Here is a 17,095-nt window from a genome sequence, read left to right on the forward strand (position 1 = left end):
GGGCAAGATCCTGAATCTTCCTAAAAGGAGACGAATCTTGCTTACGGAGCGGGGCGGGAAGAGCGGTTACCGCAGGATTTTAAGCTGTGCGAAGACCAGGGATGACAAAGTTAGTGCTTACTCAGGCTCGCCTGCGGTTTTTAAAGACGTTGAATCCTGAGGTTCGGCCTCAAACCTGCTGAAGTCAAGCAAATTATTCTTCGAACCTTTGTGGTCCCAGAAAAATGGTAATGCGACATCGTGAATCTCAGGAAGAGAACGGTAAACAAGTATCATTCACTTGCAGTGTGTGCACCCAATCGTGTCCGACTCTGTGCGACCCCATGGACTGTAGCTCACCGGGCTCCTCTGTTTATGGAATTTTCCAGGCAAGAATCCTGGAGTGAGTTGCCATTTCTTCCTTCTGGGGATCTTCCCAACCCAGTGACTGAACCTTCCTCTCTTGCATTTCCTGCTTTGGGAAGCGAATTCTTTACCACTTAACGCCACCTCCAGTTTACTACCTGGCCAGAAATGGAAAATGTAGAAAAATGTGACAAGAAATTAGGGCCCAAAGAGGGTTATGGAAGTGAAATTCTTTCTCTTCCTGGAAAGAAATGTTTTTACTGTGCCCAAGCTCTTATTTTGCTTCCTGAGTATTTGGTGACAGGAAAAACCTTCAAAAAACAGATGAAGGCAGTAAGAACCCACCCATGTTCATTTCAGTAGCCCAAACACTTGAGTCTTACACAAAGGAGAAAACAAAGTACACACTGAACATTTATTTTACTTTTCCAGAACAAGAGTCCTAGATAGTTGCTACCATGGTAGCTTAATTTGGACAAAGTAACCAGTAGGCATCCACAGGATTAATTATACAGCACTGATGTATTACCATAGCAGAATACAGAGTGACTCACTAAATTATGTAACCACCATTTTTCTAGGAAAAACTGATCTAATTGCATAAATACTGGAATAGGTGAAATAAAAAACACTAAAATTTTTAGTAATGTACTTTTAGTTCTTCACAGGGTTTTGTTTTTTTTTTTTGGGTGTAAAGCAAGTATAATTTGGTTCTGATATAGACAGTTTATTCATATAATTTTCAAGTTTTTCAGTATGGGACAGTCACCCTCACTGTGACCCTCTGCAATGGTGGGTCCACAATACTCCCTGGGTGGGTTCAGACTCAACTCACACATCTACAGTCTAGAAATAGCACATCAACTGAATGCCAGTTTCCCTCAAGTTAAAAGCAAGAAAAAAAAGACTATGCCAATTAGAACAATTCCCAAGTCAGTCTGGACATCTAGGCAAGGATGCAATGGCAGCATCCAAGCCCTCCGGAGAAGAGGAGGAAATACTACAGAGAGAGAAAACTGGACGGTTTTATACCCAGAGCATCAGGGTGAGCAAGCCAAGTGATAGTCGGCACAACCACCTGGCTGCCCTTTGCTCTTCAGGAGAGAGAAACAGGCTGACTCATCAGGGAAGCAGGAGCGGTCTTATTATAAGCTAGGAAAATGAAAAGGTCCCAACCAGGGCATGAACGTATTCTGGAAAAGAACAGAGCCCTTACTACAACACTGGTCACAGGCAAACAGAAGAGGGTTTCTACCTGTAATAGCATCCTTGTTTAGTTTTTCCAACCTAGGTAAATAGTGAAAATACTTCCAGGCCTCAGGAAGCACATCCCCTGGACAGATGTAGAAAGTCATGTTGCATTTTTGTGGTCTCTGCTGACCTGTCTATAAATGACCATCCACAGGACAGTCAGTGCCACACAGAAGGCAAAGTCCCTCGGTTTGGGGCAAGTATTTCAAGGGCCTGCCGGTAGTGCGGTTCCACGTGGCTTCCTCTTTGTGCGGCACTTTTTTATTGTGTGATTTACAAATTAAAGACACATTTTGGATTATGCAAGAGTATTCTCAGCTTTCCAAGGCAGATGATTTTAATGCTAATATGCAGGAAGTTATGACTATCAGAAGTTTTTTTTAAAGCCTTTCATGCCACTCAACAGTGGAAATTTCCTTGAAAGCCAGAGATCTTTAAGTATTGACATAAGCAAGCAGATGACCAGAGTTGGAAGCCTGGTTCACAAGTTTGTTTACAAAGACATGGACAACGACCACGGACCCAGAGGAAATGGACCTAGTGTTGGCATTGGTACAAGCTGGCCTGCAACGGTTCAGTGAAAGGAACATACTAGGAAACTACTAGACAAAGTTAATTTAAAAACATGTCTGTACAGTTATTAAGCAAATGCCCACGCAGGCTGTGGGGTTTGAGTCTCCTCCCAGAAACGCCTGCCACGTGGACGACTTGGGGCAGAGTCAATGGACGGAATGCAGCCACAGCATGTGTCCTGTGGGTGCCAGGCCCCGGACTCCCTGCTAGGGATGAGGGGATGCCCCCAAAGCAGCTTTGCTAGAAACTGCCTCATTTACTAATAATTTAGGAAAATCTTTCTGGTCCCCAAATCTGGAAAATCAAGAGCCCCCTAACAACGCTCAGACACAAGCAGCTGGCACCTGATCACTCTCAGATGACAGTCTGCAGCTGGCGACACACACACTCCCCTTCTTCATGTCTCGCCAGTAGCTGCAGGTGTTGTGGCCCCAGTCTGAAGGCAGAGGCAAGAGCCCCCCAGAAGTGGTGCTTTCCCTCTGGTCCTCACAGAGCAATGCGCTGCCCCAACCACTGCCCCGGCATCCTCTTTAGCTTTGTTTAGGGGTAAGCAGAAAAAGAGGAAAGGGGGGAAACCTGGGAAAGACACCTGCTACCCTGTAGGGGGAAGCTACGCATGACCTGCCGACCTCTGAGCAATGAGGTCAGCTTCATAAAAGGTTGTTTGTAGTTAAAAGGCCCCATTTTTAACCCCTCATCAGGACAGACTTTCAAAGTCGGCAGAACTTAATGAGACGCACTTATTGCTCTTTGTTTCCAAGAGACTTGCTCTCCAGGAAGGGCTGGTTTATATTTTCCAGTTGAGAAGCCAACCAGAAAACTGGAGAAGCAATTAAGGCCCCAGGGCCTGGACAGCAGGTACTGTTCCCGAGACTCATGGGCCACTTGTGCCCTCGGGTTGCTCCATCCCACAGGCTGGCTAGAGACGGGCAGGTGGCCAGTCCGAGGCCCCTGAGTTGGGCTGTGCCTGACAAGTCCCAGAGCTCAAGTCTGGTAGGTGGGAGAGGGGCTCCACCCTGACCAAAAGTTCCAACAGGATGTGGGGCGAGGAGTAAAGAGAGAGGTGGAGCCTCAAACACCTGGCTGGCTGGCTGTCTGCCCTGGGGGAGGAGGGCTGGGCTGGGCCATGGGTCTGACTGGTTTACCCAGCACACTCCATGCATTTCAGAAGCCAGCTGTACCTGTGTGTCCTTTTAAAACTTACACTGTCATTTAAAATGCAGCATAACAAAAGTGTAAACACTCCACATTTGTCCTGCTCATCATTCACGAGGGGGAAATTGTAACACCCTTGTCAATGAGACCAGGAGGCTCCAGACTGGCTGGGCAGAAACAGGGGCTCCCGGAGCCTCTTTAGAAGAGCCTGCCTCTAACCTACGAGTACGGGAACACAAGGGACACAGGCCCTCCTTGCCTTGTGGTCATCTACCTGCAGCTTTCAGGCCAGAAACCACATCTGGGTCTCAGTGTGTGTGGGGGGGCAACCTGGCTGCCCACAAGGGACAGGACTCTGGAGGTGGAAGGCTCAGCATAGCGGATGAGGGGAGGGGCAGCCCGCCTTCCCTAAGTAGTTGTGATATGACAGCTCCACCTTGGGTAGAGGAGATAGACGCCCTGTCCTCAGGAGCAGGGAACCCCAGGTTCTCACCCCATCTGTCCCGTGCCACTCTGCCCACTGCAGTGGCCTCCGTGCCCTGGCCCTGGGGACCTCAGCCTGGCCAAGCCCAGCAGAGCCCCCAGTGGCCAAGGAGCAGAGTGGACTCCAGCAGCTGCTGATGGCTGACATGCTGGAGCCGGTTCCCCACACTGGCTTCAAGTGAGGGGGTGCCCGCTGGCACCTGGACACAGCTCCAGCTTCACAGCTGTCCCAAGTGGTCATCATTCACAGAAGAGTTGGGGCCTGGCCCGGCTGCTGGGGTGCGCAGAGGCTGCCAGGAGGAGGTTGTCAGGGGGCTCAGCCGTGGCTCAATGGCAGCTGTGTTCTCCAACCCAATTCAAGTTCCTGCCAGTTCTGACAGCCCCCCAAAAAAGGAAAGGCTGCCGACCTTGCCTCCCACAATGACTGTGACCCGTAGAGCCAGGTGGTCCCACACCTGCTGTCCACGGGGAGGGAGAGGCAAAGGGGTTCCCCCGTCAGCGAAGAGGGTGTGGTGTGGTGCCCCCATGGCTTTGGGACTCAGTGGTGTGGCCGGGGGTCCTGGGGGAGCAGCAGCTCGGAGCTGCCATCCGGGGGGTGGGTGGTGGCCGAGGCCAGGCTCTGCATGGCCTCACGCTGCTGTTGCTTGGCCTTATTGTAGAGTAGGACGCCAGCTGTGACCAGCACGGTGCCCACAGCCGACAGGCTGGTGACTTTGTTACCAAAAACGATGACGCTGAGCCAGATGGACAGGGCATGCTTTACAGTGCTGGCAACGCTGCAGGAGAGCAGGAAGGTCAGCCGGGGCCATAGGTGCCTTCACTAACCCCTCTTTGTGTTGGGGTCCTACCTACTAGAACAGAGATCACAGAGAAGAGGGACAACAGAGCTGGGTGGCATCTTCAGGATCAGCCTTGTGCCTTACTTTGTCCTTTCTTTGATGGAAATATTTCTAAGTGAACTGTAGGCATTACGACCTTTCACCCCCAACGCTGTAGCCTACTCTCCACAGAGTGGGAAGTTTTCCCTTAGGAAAGCTGTCTGGGAGTGACACCATGCTGCTTGCTCACTGCTGGGACCTCGTGAGGATGCAACGACCACAAGGGTTTGTCTCCTGGGCTACCATTATGGATGAATTAAAGTTAACTTTTGTATTTTTCTGCCATAAGCTATTTCCCTTAAAAAGAACCAGTTTCCTGTCTTTATATGGACCGTCACTAACAACCCCTGAAAAGCAAAGTTTCAGGGATATTTGGAAATAATTACTGTTGTTGTACAGGAAACAGACTCATAAAACATACTGACAATGTGAGTGTCAGGGGACGTGGCACTCAGACAGCCCTGACAGCCCTGTAGGCCCCTCTCCCAGGATGTGGGAAGAGACTGCCAGGTCTGAGAGCAGCACAAGGCCCCTGAGGCCCTCAGTAATGCGGACAGTCCTGCTCTGCCGTGACTGTTCTGAAGTTAAAGGACAAAGGGCCGCTAAAAAGTTTCCACAACAACATGACAGCCAAACTCAAGGACAATCACTGGATGGGTTTTCAGGCTTGCTGGCGACCTGGGCTCCTTCCTTTCTGTTACCAAAATCCCTCTGGTGTCAAATCAGCACTAAGGCTGTCTAGTTAGGGAAGAAGCTCATGAGACCCAAGCTTGGTGCTGAGTTCCCAGCAGGGAGTCAGTGGCCACGTGGGGCTGCTGAGTGTGAACTGATGAAAGTCAGAAAAACAAACAGACTTCAACTCCTCAGCACTCTGCCAGTTCCATATACTCAGGATCCACACACGGCCAGGGGCTCCCACCCTCCATCATCCCAGGAGATTCCCCGGACAGTGCTGTTCTGGGGAGAAGTACCTCACAACACTGAAAGGAACTCTCTTCTGTGCACAGATTCCCAGTGGGGATCCCCCTAAAAATCCATTTCACAGACTTTCCTATTCATGTTTCAAATGGCACCAATACAGAATGGCCAAGTAATTATGACCCCTGGGCACCGCAATCACTACACTTGTGACCCACAATCACAGAGCCCTCTGATAAAACGTCAGATGGCAAGCGTTCCCCTCTGCATGTGACCTGGATGCACCTAACCTCCTGTCCTTACCTGAAGGTCACAGGGGAGATCCTCCCCATGAGGGCGTAGGCCGTGACGCTCTGCAGGTGGAACAGCACGCCGTCCGCCAGCAGCAGCAGCACCACATCCTGGCTGTAGCGGAAGCTCCTCCCGCTCCTCCCGATCACCGGCAGGTCCTGCACCAGAGCCAGAGGGACGCCTGCTGTGTGGACCTCGGGGGAACTCTGGTGGCACCTGTGCCCCGGGGTCTGGGTAAAGGGAATGACACTGCAGAGGACTCTGGGGCGGCACGTGGATGGCAATGATCAAAACTTTACACACAAAACACACACAGCCTCTAAGCACATGACAAGATGCCCAACATCCCTGACCATCAGGGAAGAACAAATCAAAACTATACCAAGGGGGCTTCCCCGGTGGTCCAGTGGTTTAGAATTTACCTACCAATGCATGGGATGCGGGATCCGTCCCAGCCAGGGAACGAAGATCCCACATGCCACGTCGCGACCATGCCCGTGTGCCACAGTTGAGCCCACACTCCCAGGCCTGTGCTCCGCAACCAGAGAAGCCACCACAGTGAGATGCCCAAGCATAGCAGTGAAGACCCAGTGCAGCCAAAACAAACAAGTGAAAAGAATGCCTCGGGGGAAAAAACTACAATGAGGTACCAGCTCCCACTCATCGGGATGGCTACCATCAAAAAACAAAAACCAGAAAATAACAAGCACTGGTGAGGATAGGGGAAGTTGGACCCTGAGCACTGTAGGTAGAAATGCAAAATGGTGCGACTGCCGTGGGAAAACAGACTAGTCAACCCTCAAAAAATTACACACAGAACTGCCGTGTGATCCAGGACTCCACTTGTGGTCTGTACCCCAAAGAACTGACAGCAGGGTCTTGAAACGTACTTACACACTCATGATCAGGACAATATTACTCACAACAGACTAAAAGTGGAAGCAACCCAAATGTCCATCATTGGAAGATTGGTAAACAAAATGTGGTCCAGCCATACATCTGCTGCTGCTGCTGCTGCTGCTAAGTCGCTCCAGTGGTGTCCGACTTTGTGTGACCCCAGAGATGGCAGCCCACCAGGCTCCCCCGTCCCTGGGATTCTCCAGGCAAGAACACTGGAGTGGGTTGCCATCTCCTTCTCCAATGCATGAAAGGGAAAAGTGAAAGTGAAGTCGCTCAGTTGTGTCCGACTCTTCGAGACCCCATGGACTGAAGCCTACCAGGCTCCTCCGTCCATAGGATTTTCCAGGCAAGAGTACTGGAGTGGGGTGCCATTACCTTCTCCGCCATACATCTATTCAGCCTTAAACAGGGAAGAGGGCCTGACACCTGCTCCATCGTGGATAGACCTTATGACATGAAGCTGAGTGAAATGAACTACGTGCAAGAGGACAAATCTTATGTGATTCCACTTCTATGAGGTCCCTGGAGGAGTCAGAGTCACAGAGACACAAGGTAGGAGGGTGGGAACCGGGGGTGGGGGGAGAGGGTAACAAAATTCAGAACCCCTCCCCCAGCGTATGTCTCTTTGGCGTAAGGATTATTTTTGAACTGAAAGCACTGAGAAAACAGCAGGTGCCAGAAGGGTGCTCTGACTTCTCTTTTCCTTCCCAGAAGCAGGAGACAAACCCCACATGGGAGCTGCCCCTTCCCCCCAACCAGGAGAGGGGATTCAGGGGCCTTGTCATCATCCCCTTCGTCCCCCTTCAGCCGCCCCAGTGTCTCAGTCACTTGCCCACAATCACCTCCTCATTCACCCTGACGTGGAAGCACCGAGGTTCTGCCACTTGTTTGGGGGCTTCATTTGCTCCAGCATCACATGAAGCTCGTATTATATGAACTTATGTCCTTGTCTCCTGTTGATGTAAGTCAGTTTAACTTTCAGGCCCAGCTGGAACTCCTGTGGGGGGTAAGTCTTGCCCCCTCCACCCAGTGGGGTGGGGTGGTGTGAGAAGTTAGCATTTAATGGGTCAGAGCTTCTGTTTGAGACGATGAAAAAACTGGGGTAATGGTCACACAACGATGTGAATAACGTACCTGATATACACTGGAAAATGGCTAGAACGGTAAATTTGATAGTATTTTATAATAATAAAATAAGTTTAGATGTGAATGTTCTTTTACTCAACCATTCCAATCCAAGAACACAACCCAGAGGAACATCCTCACCCACTAAAGACATGACACACGGAATTCCCTGTTATGTGCTGCATGTACAGAGCAGTGGCAGGGCCAGACCAGCACGTCTGGTGGGTCAGGGCAGAGCTTGGACTGAACAGCCCAGCGCCACTGTGTTGAGGAGACAGGTCCACACAGACGCACACCTGTGCTCCTACGGGACTCACGACACACGTCAGCAGGTCTGTGGCCCCACAGACACACCGAGGGAGCAGCTGCACTAGGAGGGGGCGTGCGAGGGGCTGGGGAGAGGCCACTCTGTTTGACATGTTTCTGTCCTGTGACTTACTCTACGGTCGTCACAATGTTTTTAAGTAAGAGAAGAAATAAGAAACAACTGCAGGAGTTCCCTGTCGGCCTGGTGGTCGGGACTCAGCTCTTCCACTGCTGTGCCCAGGGTTGGGGAACGAAGATCCTGCAAGCCATGAGGTGTGGCCAAAAAGCAACACAAGAGTGTGCCTAACACCCATCTGCCAAAGTTTCCAGAACTGGGGCTGTAGCCCGGCCCTCACGGGCACTGGACCTGCTTGGGTTTGCAACGGTCAGGCCCCCTCGGGCATATGGCAGCCACACAGTGCCAGGCTCACCCCCTTGAAGGTGACTGATGGTGGGACTCACCATGAAGAAGATCCAGGCTGGGACGAGCATAGCCACGGCCGCTGTGCTAGTGTAGAACTGCAGCTCCGCAGCCCTGCAGGACAGGGCAGGCGTCTGAGCCTCCCAACCCCTCCAGCCTCACCCGGCCTCCCCTACCCTGCCCCCAGCCTCGCTACCCACTTCTCCCCTGCTACAGGACAGTGACAGCATCCCTGGCTGAGAGCAACTGGAAACAGGTAGGTTTTTCTCCCGTTTCAACAAGGTTCTTTTAAAGGCACCAGGGAAATGGAAGGGTCAGGGCTGGGGCACAGGGTGCTCTGGGAGTGTTGGGTGGGGCTGGGGTCCAGGGCTCTATGGGAGGGTTGGGGCTGGGATCCAGGGCACTCTGGTCTCTGTGGGGCAGTGACACTTACGAGAATCTGTATTTGTCCCCACTCAGGAGTTTTTTGGAGAAAACGTTCTGCAAACTAGAAGAAAGAAGAGAAGAGATTATGGGAGCTCAGAGGCCACCTCATTCGAAGTGCCTTGTCCTCTGGAAACAGGTACACGTGGGGCATCCATGAGCGAGGCCGAGCTGCCCCTTTCACAGGTGGGGAAGCTGAGGTCTCGGAGGTGGAGGGCATACCTGGGGTTACCCAGCTCTGCACAGAACCCCTCTTGGCACCCAGAGCTCCCACAAATCAGCTGCAGCCACAGGACAGACAGTATGAGCACAGGAAGACCCAGGGAAACAGGGATAGAACTCCTGGCTGGGAAGGCCAGTGGTGGCTGAGAGGAGACAGGACAGTGTACAGCTTCCAGACCACCAACACTGCCCCCAGCTCTGGCCAAGGGGACTTGAACCAAAGTGAGGCTGGGGGAAGACACTCACAGGCCCGCCCACTCTAGGGCTGACACTGCGGGCCAGTGGGAAACCTGGCGGGACTTGTGCGAGGATGGGCCCTGCAGGATGCGGCCAGGAGGTCTGAAGCACCTGCAGGTGAGTGAGGAGGCCTCTGAGACCATCCTGCGCTGGAGTTAACAGGTGAGATACAAACGGGGACTGAGCTGAGGTTCTGGGAACTAGAGGAGCAGAGGAGAAGGCCGAAGGAAACACAGCAAGCATCAGATGGGATGAAAGGTGGCTTCTCGTTTTACTCATGCACCACTCAGAAACTCTCTGGTCTCTCTCAAGTACCAGCAATGACACAAGCTTAGACACCTCCCTTCTCCCCTCAGAGATGGTGACGCGTGAGGAGCAGGCTGCGTGCAGCTGTCAGCCACTGGGCCTGATGCCCGCACTCCGGCAGTGGGACACGAGGCCCCATGTGCCCAGCTCCCACCCTGCAGACTCACCAGTCCATGATGTTGGTGGACAAGGCGGCTGAGAACCCCAGGAAGTTGAAGCTCATCTCGGTGGCAGTGCACAGTGCCAGGCCACCCATGACCGGGATGAGGGAAAGGTTGACCAGTAGCCCTACAGAGGGAGAACACATGGCTGGGCTGCAGTGCCCCTCAGTGGACCCAGCTGCCCCCCAGGGGTGCTCTGCTCGCTTACTTCTCGCTGGAGGGAAAAAATAGCACATGCCTGTGTCACCCACTCCAGCCAGGCACGTGGGGCAGAGGGGTCCAAACTAGAGTTGCCAGCTCTAAGCCCCAATTTCTGCACCCCACCCCACAGTCCCCAAGCTCTCACTTGTGAAACAAAGGGGCTGAAGGGTGGTCTCTAGGGAAGGCTAGGGGAGGAAGGAGGCCCCACACCTCAGGGCGTCCAGCCTGCCTGCCTTCATAACCAACAGTCTTGACAGAAAGGTGGAAAGTCCTTTCGGGACAACAGAAAACTTTGTCACTGGGCACAGGGCCTCCAGTTCCCCCACCTCCCATGCCTCTACTTTGATTTCAGACATGGCATTTCATTTATCTTGAAATTCAAAGCAGACGAAGGGACAAGCCTTTCACGCTTAGCAAAACAGAGCAGGAGTGCAGCCCTCAGACAATCTGGTAACCTCCTGAGACTATGACCACTACCCCGCCCAGGACAGTGCTGTCCACACAGCAAATGCACGGGCCTGTGAGGCCTTGAGTGTCACCATGGAAGGAGATGTCTGCTGGGCGCGGACCACACGCGGGGCCGTGGCTGGGAGGCCACCAAGGAGGCAGACGCCTGCGCGGTGGGCGGTGGTGGGCTCAGGGCTCTGCTGGGGCTGTGCCCATTGCCAGGACCCATGAGGCTGCTCTGCTGGGGTGCCTTCGGGGGTCATCCCTCTGGGGATTACCTTGGCCCCACAAGTCTGGGTACCTCAGTCATTCTTCCCAACCAATTGCATTTATCAAGATTTCCTAACTGTTCCAGCAAAACAGCATCTTCTCCATGGCCTGACATTCCCAAGGCCCTTGAAGTCCCCTCTGTGTGGTGAAGGCTACAGTGTGGTCAGGCTGTTTCCCGCTGTGTGGGATTGCAGGAACTGCGGTCACACTTTGATCTGATGCTGTTTTACCATCACCTGCACACTGGCTTGGCTTCAGGGGCGGTCTGCGAGATGCCCAGTTGTGCCTTCTTCCCACCACCTCCTCCCCAGGGTGCCGGGTGCTGCCTGGTTTTACCTTCTGGCCATTTCCTAATTGAAGCCGACTCAGCTCCCTCTCCAGAGAAGGCGATGGCACCCCACTCCAGTACTCTTGCCTGGAAAATCCCATGGACGGAGGAGCCTGGAAGGCTGCAGTCCCTGGAGTCGCTAGGAGTCAGACACGACTGAGCGACTTCGCTTTCACTTTTCACTTTCACGCATTGGAGAAGGAAATGGCAACCCACTCCAGTGTTCTTGCCTGGAGAATCCCTAGTGGGCTGCCATCTATGGGGTCGCACAAAGTCGGACACTACTGAAGCGACTAGGCAGCAACAGCAGCAGCTCCCTCTCTGAGCAGCATTCCTACCCCCAGGACCCCACCCCCTACAGGCTGGCAGGAGAGTCAGGGACATGTGTGCAGCTGGACAGTGTCTGCCCTGGGCCAGCTTAGAGATCTGTGATTGAGTCCCATCTGCTGAATCTTGGGAGGGACACAGAGGCGCACTGAGGCCAGGCGTGGGGGGCTGCTCACCAGTGTGCTCCCCCAGGACCGTCCGTGACAGGATCACAGTGAAGATGGGAGCCGAGCTCTTCACGGTCTCAGCAAAGGACACCGCCACATTTTTCAGGCTGACTAGACCCAACACCACTGTTGCAAACCTAAGACAACCAAAAGCCTCACGAGTCAGTACATTCCCTCCCTCAGGAGGCAGCCTGGAGGGTCCGCCCCGACCCTGCTCCCCACTCCCAGGGTCACTTGATGCGAATAGCCAGCCAGCTGGGGGAAGAGGTTTCACAAAAACAAAAAATTCAGACACCCAACCTGAAATGTCAGTGGGCTTACCTCATCAGGCCCACGAACAGCATGGTCATGATGAAATTGGGTGGGTAAGAAAGCCGAGTTTTGTGCTGATACAAACAGCAGGGAACGAATATTTTAACACAGCCGATAAGCGTGGTTGAGAGCATCTGCACAGCCCCTGGAGGAGGAGACAAGGCCCGTGAGCAGAGGGGTTCCCTGGGGCTCTGTCCCCACCAGCCCGGGCAGGTACCTAGTGAACAGAGGGGTTCCCCGGAGCTCCATCCCACAAGCCCAGATGGGGGCCTAGTGAACAGAGGGGTTCCCTGGGGCTCTGTGCCCACCAGCCCAGGCGGGTACCTAGCATGCTGAGTTCCCCGGGGCTCTGTCCCCACCAGCCCGGGCAGGTACCTAGCATGCTGGGTTCCCTGGGGCTCCGTCCCCACCAGCCCTGGCGGGTACCTAGCATGCTGGGTTCCCCTTCCAGCAGGGACAAGATGTACTTGTTGAGAAACAGGGTGCAGAAGCTAAAGAAGAACCAGAGCGTGAGGTATGTCAGGGCGCGGGTGCCCCACACGCCCAGGTCTGCCTCGATGACGGTAGTCTCCGTGACGGTGACCGTGAGCACCTGCTCCTCCGGGCTGCCATCACTCTGGCCCAACGCGATCTTCTCACTCCGGTGGCTGAACACAGGGGCCCAGGCCAGGAGTGGCCGTCCCCCAGGCTTCTCGCCAGGGCCCGGGTCCAGCTCCACCAGGGCTGGGGGCTTCGCAGACGCCGACATCTCAGGGGTGGCAGAGGGCTCGGGTCAGGGACCCAGGGACAGAAGTGGCAGCCATGGTGACACCGAGAGGGGCGTGGGCTGGAGCTGACGGAAAGGACGGGACAAGGTTGTCGTGAGCAGCCAAGGTCCTGCCAGGTTCAGTCACCCCTTTACAGTAACTTAAAGCAAACTCGAGAACACAGTCTGCAGCCACACATCCAGGAGCCCCAAAGGAGCAGGAGCAGGCGCCCCGCTGAGACCATGGCCTACACCAACCTAGCCTCCCTTCCCTCCCCACACACCTGACCCTCCAGTAAGTCCCGCCCAAAGCACCTGGTGATCTGGCCTCCTCCAGCTGCCCTCCTCCCTCGGCCTCTCCCTCAGCTCGGAGAAGCCTGTGTCTTCACCGCCCCTGCCCCCACCTCAGAAGCTGTCTCCAGTGCTCTGCATCTCTCTCCACCCACCGGGACCAGACAGAGCCCAGAAGGGGCCGCCCTGAGCTCCCTCTCACCCAGCTGGCTCTCCAGCGCTCAGCACCCTCCCCCACCCCTTGATGTTTCATCCAGAGTTTTGAGCTGTTCTTGGTGGGAGGGCTGACCAAAGCAGCCTGTTCCCCTTGACTTTCCATTCCTCCTTTCATGACTTTCCTTTCTTCCTTCCTTCCATCTCTTTCATGGTCCAACAGTTCATCACCCAGGACCGGACAGTACAGTCCCCATCCTTCAGTGGTCAGCCACCTCCAGCTTGAGGGGGCAGTTTCTGAGCACAGACCCTGAGAGGAGACTCCTCTTGAACCTGAGGGCCTGCCTGCGGGCAGGCAGGGGGCTGCCTCTGTCTTGCAGCCAGGAAAGCACGCTGCTTTCTCCACAGACTCACACCAAGTCTTGGTTTCTCCAGAGAGGCCTCCCTCAGCCCTAAGACCACACTCAGTCAGACCCAGCCTCTCATGTGTGCTGGTAGGTGGGTGCTTCAGGTTTTGGCTTTTTTCCCTGCTGTGCCACACAACTTATGGGATATTAGTTCCCCAACCAGGGATTAAACTCGAGCTCCAGCAATGAGAGCAGAGTCCTAATCACTGGACTTCCAGGAAATTCCAAGTTTGGGCTATAAACAGTGTCCCAGTGACGACCACCAGCCCAGGAGGCCTGGCTACTCCTCCCCAGTGACACCAAACAGGAAGTCCCAGCCCCTGGCCCATCCCCCGCCCCCAAGCAGCCAAGCCGGCCAGCAATGTCCTGGTCCCTCAGATGCTGGTGTTTGGGGGATGCCCATCGTGTTATCACCTAACTGCCAGGTGTATGTAGAAGAGGCATCAGGTATTCAGCTTGCTGTGCCACCCACCAAAAGGGCTGGCTCCTCTACCATTACTGCCCCAGGCCCAGTTCTGCTCAGGCTTGTGATGGACTCGTGACCTCCAATGAACTCTGGACCTCTGAGTCCAGGTGGACTTGTGACCTCTGACTCCCACCCGGGCCAGGGCTCCTAGCTAAGCTGCCCCTGGCTCCCAGTGTACACCTAGTGTCCTCACTCACTCCACAAGCTCAGCAACGCTTGGGGTCGCCGGGCACCCAAGCCTCCACATGCACACTGACCCTGGGGACACCACAGCTGTCCCGACGCACCCCAGCCCAGGACGGATGCGCCCGGCCCTCCTGTGGGCTCCACTTCCCCACAAAACGCACAAGCCCTTCGACCCCTCTGGCACTGCTGGGGTCAGATCTCCACCAACACCCCGTCCTCCCTCCTCTTCCTAGCCTGGGCCCCATTCCCTCCAGACAATACCATGCTGGGAGCTGCACCTCCATGGGCAGCCTGGGCTTCTGGTCACCCTTCAGTGCCCTGGCACCTGAGCCATGGAGATGGTGGGGGCCAAGTGCCCATCGAAAAGCGGGAGGTTCTGCTCTAAAAGTCACCAGAAGCGGGTCCCCTGGAAACAAAGACCAGGGCAGGAGAGACGGAAACCTCACCCAGGGCACCAGGCTCCCAGGGAGCTCGACTCAGGCGGGCCTGGATGTGGGCGCTCCAAGGAGCCCCAGCGGCACACAAGGAGCGCGAGGGGTCAGGCAGCAGACAGCAGGGACCACACTGACCAGGATCCTGCCTCTGGATACAGTCTGTAGGCGCTAAAGCAGCCCAATCGGGGCCCTGCACCAGAGGGAGGGGTCGGGTGCCCTGGAGAACCGATTCCAACTCAGTCTGAGGACCTTCCTGGGTGAAGATCAAAGATCAGCAATCACCCTGAGGGTGAGGGAGGAGTTACCTCCCGGAAACTCAAGGAGAGACAGGCAAAACTCAAGGAGGGACGGAAGGCAGGACACAGTCCTGCGGACAGACAAGAAACTGTCAGGAACAAACCAGTGGGAGGAAAAAATGGAAAGCCTAGAGAGGAAGCGACCACGATCCCATGGTGGCCTCAGACTATCTCCCAGCAGGGCGTTAGCCAGTGACCAGAGCCCATCACAACTTTCCTCCCCAGAGAAATAAGCGGTTGCCCTGCCACGGAGTCACCAAACTGGAACCCCCAGGGATGAGACAGACACCACACGTCCTGATTCACCACACTGAACCTGGTGCCGCTGCAGTTTCCCTGCCACGAGCGCAACTCTGACGGTGAGAGAGTGAGGGTCTTGAAAGAAAGCCGAGCAGAGGAGGCTGGACGGCAGAGGACCGAGCACCAGGCCAGGGTGCAGATCCTCACAGGAACCATGTCCTGGATCCTGCCAACGCCAGCACTTTCTAAACACTTATGCCCTTGGGAACCAGGTCCACGCTCCATGTGCTTAAAAAACAAAAAATGCCCACATCAATAACACGTCTAGATACAAAGTCTCTAATGCGCAATACAGACAGAAATACCTAAACCAAAGCACAACTCAGAGGAACAACTTCAGCCCACTGAGGAGCAAAGGGAAGGAAGTGACTGGGGAGCCTATGCATGGGTGCTGAGGTCAAGCGCGGGCTCCAGACGAGACCTGGGTGAGTCTGGTGGGGAGCACTTAAGGAGGAACAGACAAGGGAGTGGGCTGCGTGGAAGCGGGGGACACAGTGTGCTTGCTTCCATGTCCACGTGCGACTCTGCCCGCGCGGCCTGGAACAGGGACGCCCCTGCAGCAGGGGCAGAGCTGGTTTCTGAATCTCTGCTCTGCTGAACCGCATCAGCCTCCTCGCAGAGACGGCTGAGTTCAGGGCTGGGGCCACAGCTGGGCCGGGAGGAGGGTGGGCTCCTGGATGGCACAAGGCCAGCGTAAGGGGTGCCTGCCAGCGAAATCCAGGAGGATTGAGAGAAAGTAAATAACAGCAAAGGGCCAGCATGCAAAGGGCCAGCACACAGACGACCACCAGGATCAACAAATGAGGAAAGCTGTTCCTTCAGGTATAGGGTCACATGACTGACGTGACTAGAAGATGTGCCACCAGGCCCCTGGCTGCAGCCCCAGGTGAGACCCACCAGCAGAGGCTGGAAGCTGGTGAAAGTTCAGCAGTGACAGGATGTTCAGTCTTAGTCACGTCCTTACAAGGTACTAGGCAACTACAAAGAGCACGATGGAGGCACAAAAGGGAGAAGGGAAGAAGACTCCACTGAAGAAGGGGGGCTACCCCCTAGATACTTAGAGCAGGCCACATGCTGCACTGGTGCAGAGACATGTAAACAAGCTGGGATGCGGGGCTCAGGGTCCGTGCACCGGCAGAACCCGGACCCAAGACAGAGCAGGGCTGCAGCTTCCGGGAGAAGGTGGCCTCAGCTCCCTGCTACCAGGACAACTGTCATCCGCGCCAGTGAAGAGAGACCAGATCCCAGCCTCACAGCTCCACACATATGCTAACAATTCACAACATCCACAGGGCACTTGCCAGGAACCAGGCAGGGTCTGACCCAGCAGGGCACACATAATGACTCCATGGCTCTTCCCAGCAATCCTGGGGAGGCTGCTGTCACCGTGTGAGACACAGCTTCTGACCAGGGTTGAACCTGGGCAGCTGGGCTATGGAATGCAACCGTGTGAAACCTCACACTTAGAAAACGTAGGGAGTATCTTCCTGATCCTGGGGTAAGAAAAGAGTGCCTTTTTTTTGGCTGTGCTACATAGCCTGTGGCACCTTAGTTCCCTCACCAGGGACTGAATGCAGGCCCGGCAGTGAAAATGCCAAATCCCACATTGGACCACAGGGAATTCCCAGAAAAGAGCATCTTAAACCAATCCCCCAAAGCATTACCTACAAATATAACAAATCAGATGAGGTTGCTAAAGGAAGAGCTTCTGTGCTTTCACAGTACATCATGATGTAACGCCAACACACTAAACATGCTAAATGACAAGTG

General features: G+C 54.6%; 1 protein-coding gene across 7 annotated transcripts in view; it reads right to left on the reverse strand.

Annotated features, from left to right (window-relative positions):
* The window catches only part of LOC120880608 (cyclin-dependent kinase 11B), a 41,475-nt gene that overhangs the window by 19,537 nt on the left and 4,843 nt on the right, over positions 1 to 17,095 (reverse strand). For 6 of the 7 annotated variants that reach the window (XM_040264055.1, XM_040264052.1, XM_040264054.1 and 3 more), the window contains exons 3-9: positions 12,474 to 12,879; positions 12,057 to 12,192; positions 11,745 to 11,872; positions 10,002 to 10,122; positions 9,080 to 9,133; positions 8,688 to 8,760; positions 5,907 to 6,052 (exon numbers count right to left, since the gene is read on the reverse strand). In XM_040264055.1, the coding sequence (XP_040119989.1) occupies positions 5,907 to 6,052; positions 8,688 to 8,760; positions 9,080 to 9,133; positions 10,002 to 10,122; positions 11,745 to 11,872; positions 12,057 to 12,192; positions 12,474 to 12,795 (980 nt within the window). In that variant the 5' untranslated portion in view covers positions 12,796 to 12,879. Of the gene's footprint in view, positions 1 to 736; positions 4,584 to 5,906; positions 6,053 to 8,687; positions 8,761 to 9,079; positions 9,134 to 10,001; positions 10,123 to 11,744; positions 11,873 to 12,056; positions 12,193 to 12,473; positions 12,880 to 17,095 lie in introns of those variants that run through there. The other variant, XM_040264060.1, reaches the window with a different exon arrangement.

Source organism: Oryx dammah, unplaced genomic scaffold (assembly GCF_014754425.2).
Source record: "Oryx dammah isolate SB20612 unplaced genomic scaffold, SCBI_Odam_1.1 HiC_scaffold_21, whole genome shotgun sequence".
NCBI lineage: Eukaryota > Metazoa > Chordata > Mammalia > Artiodactyla > Bovidae > Oryx > Oryx dammah.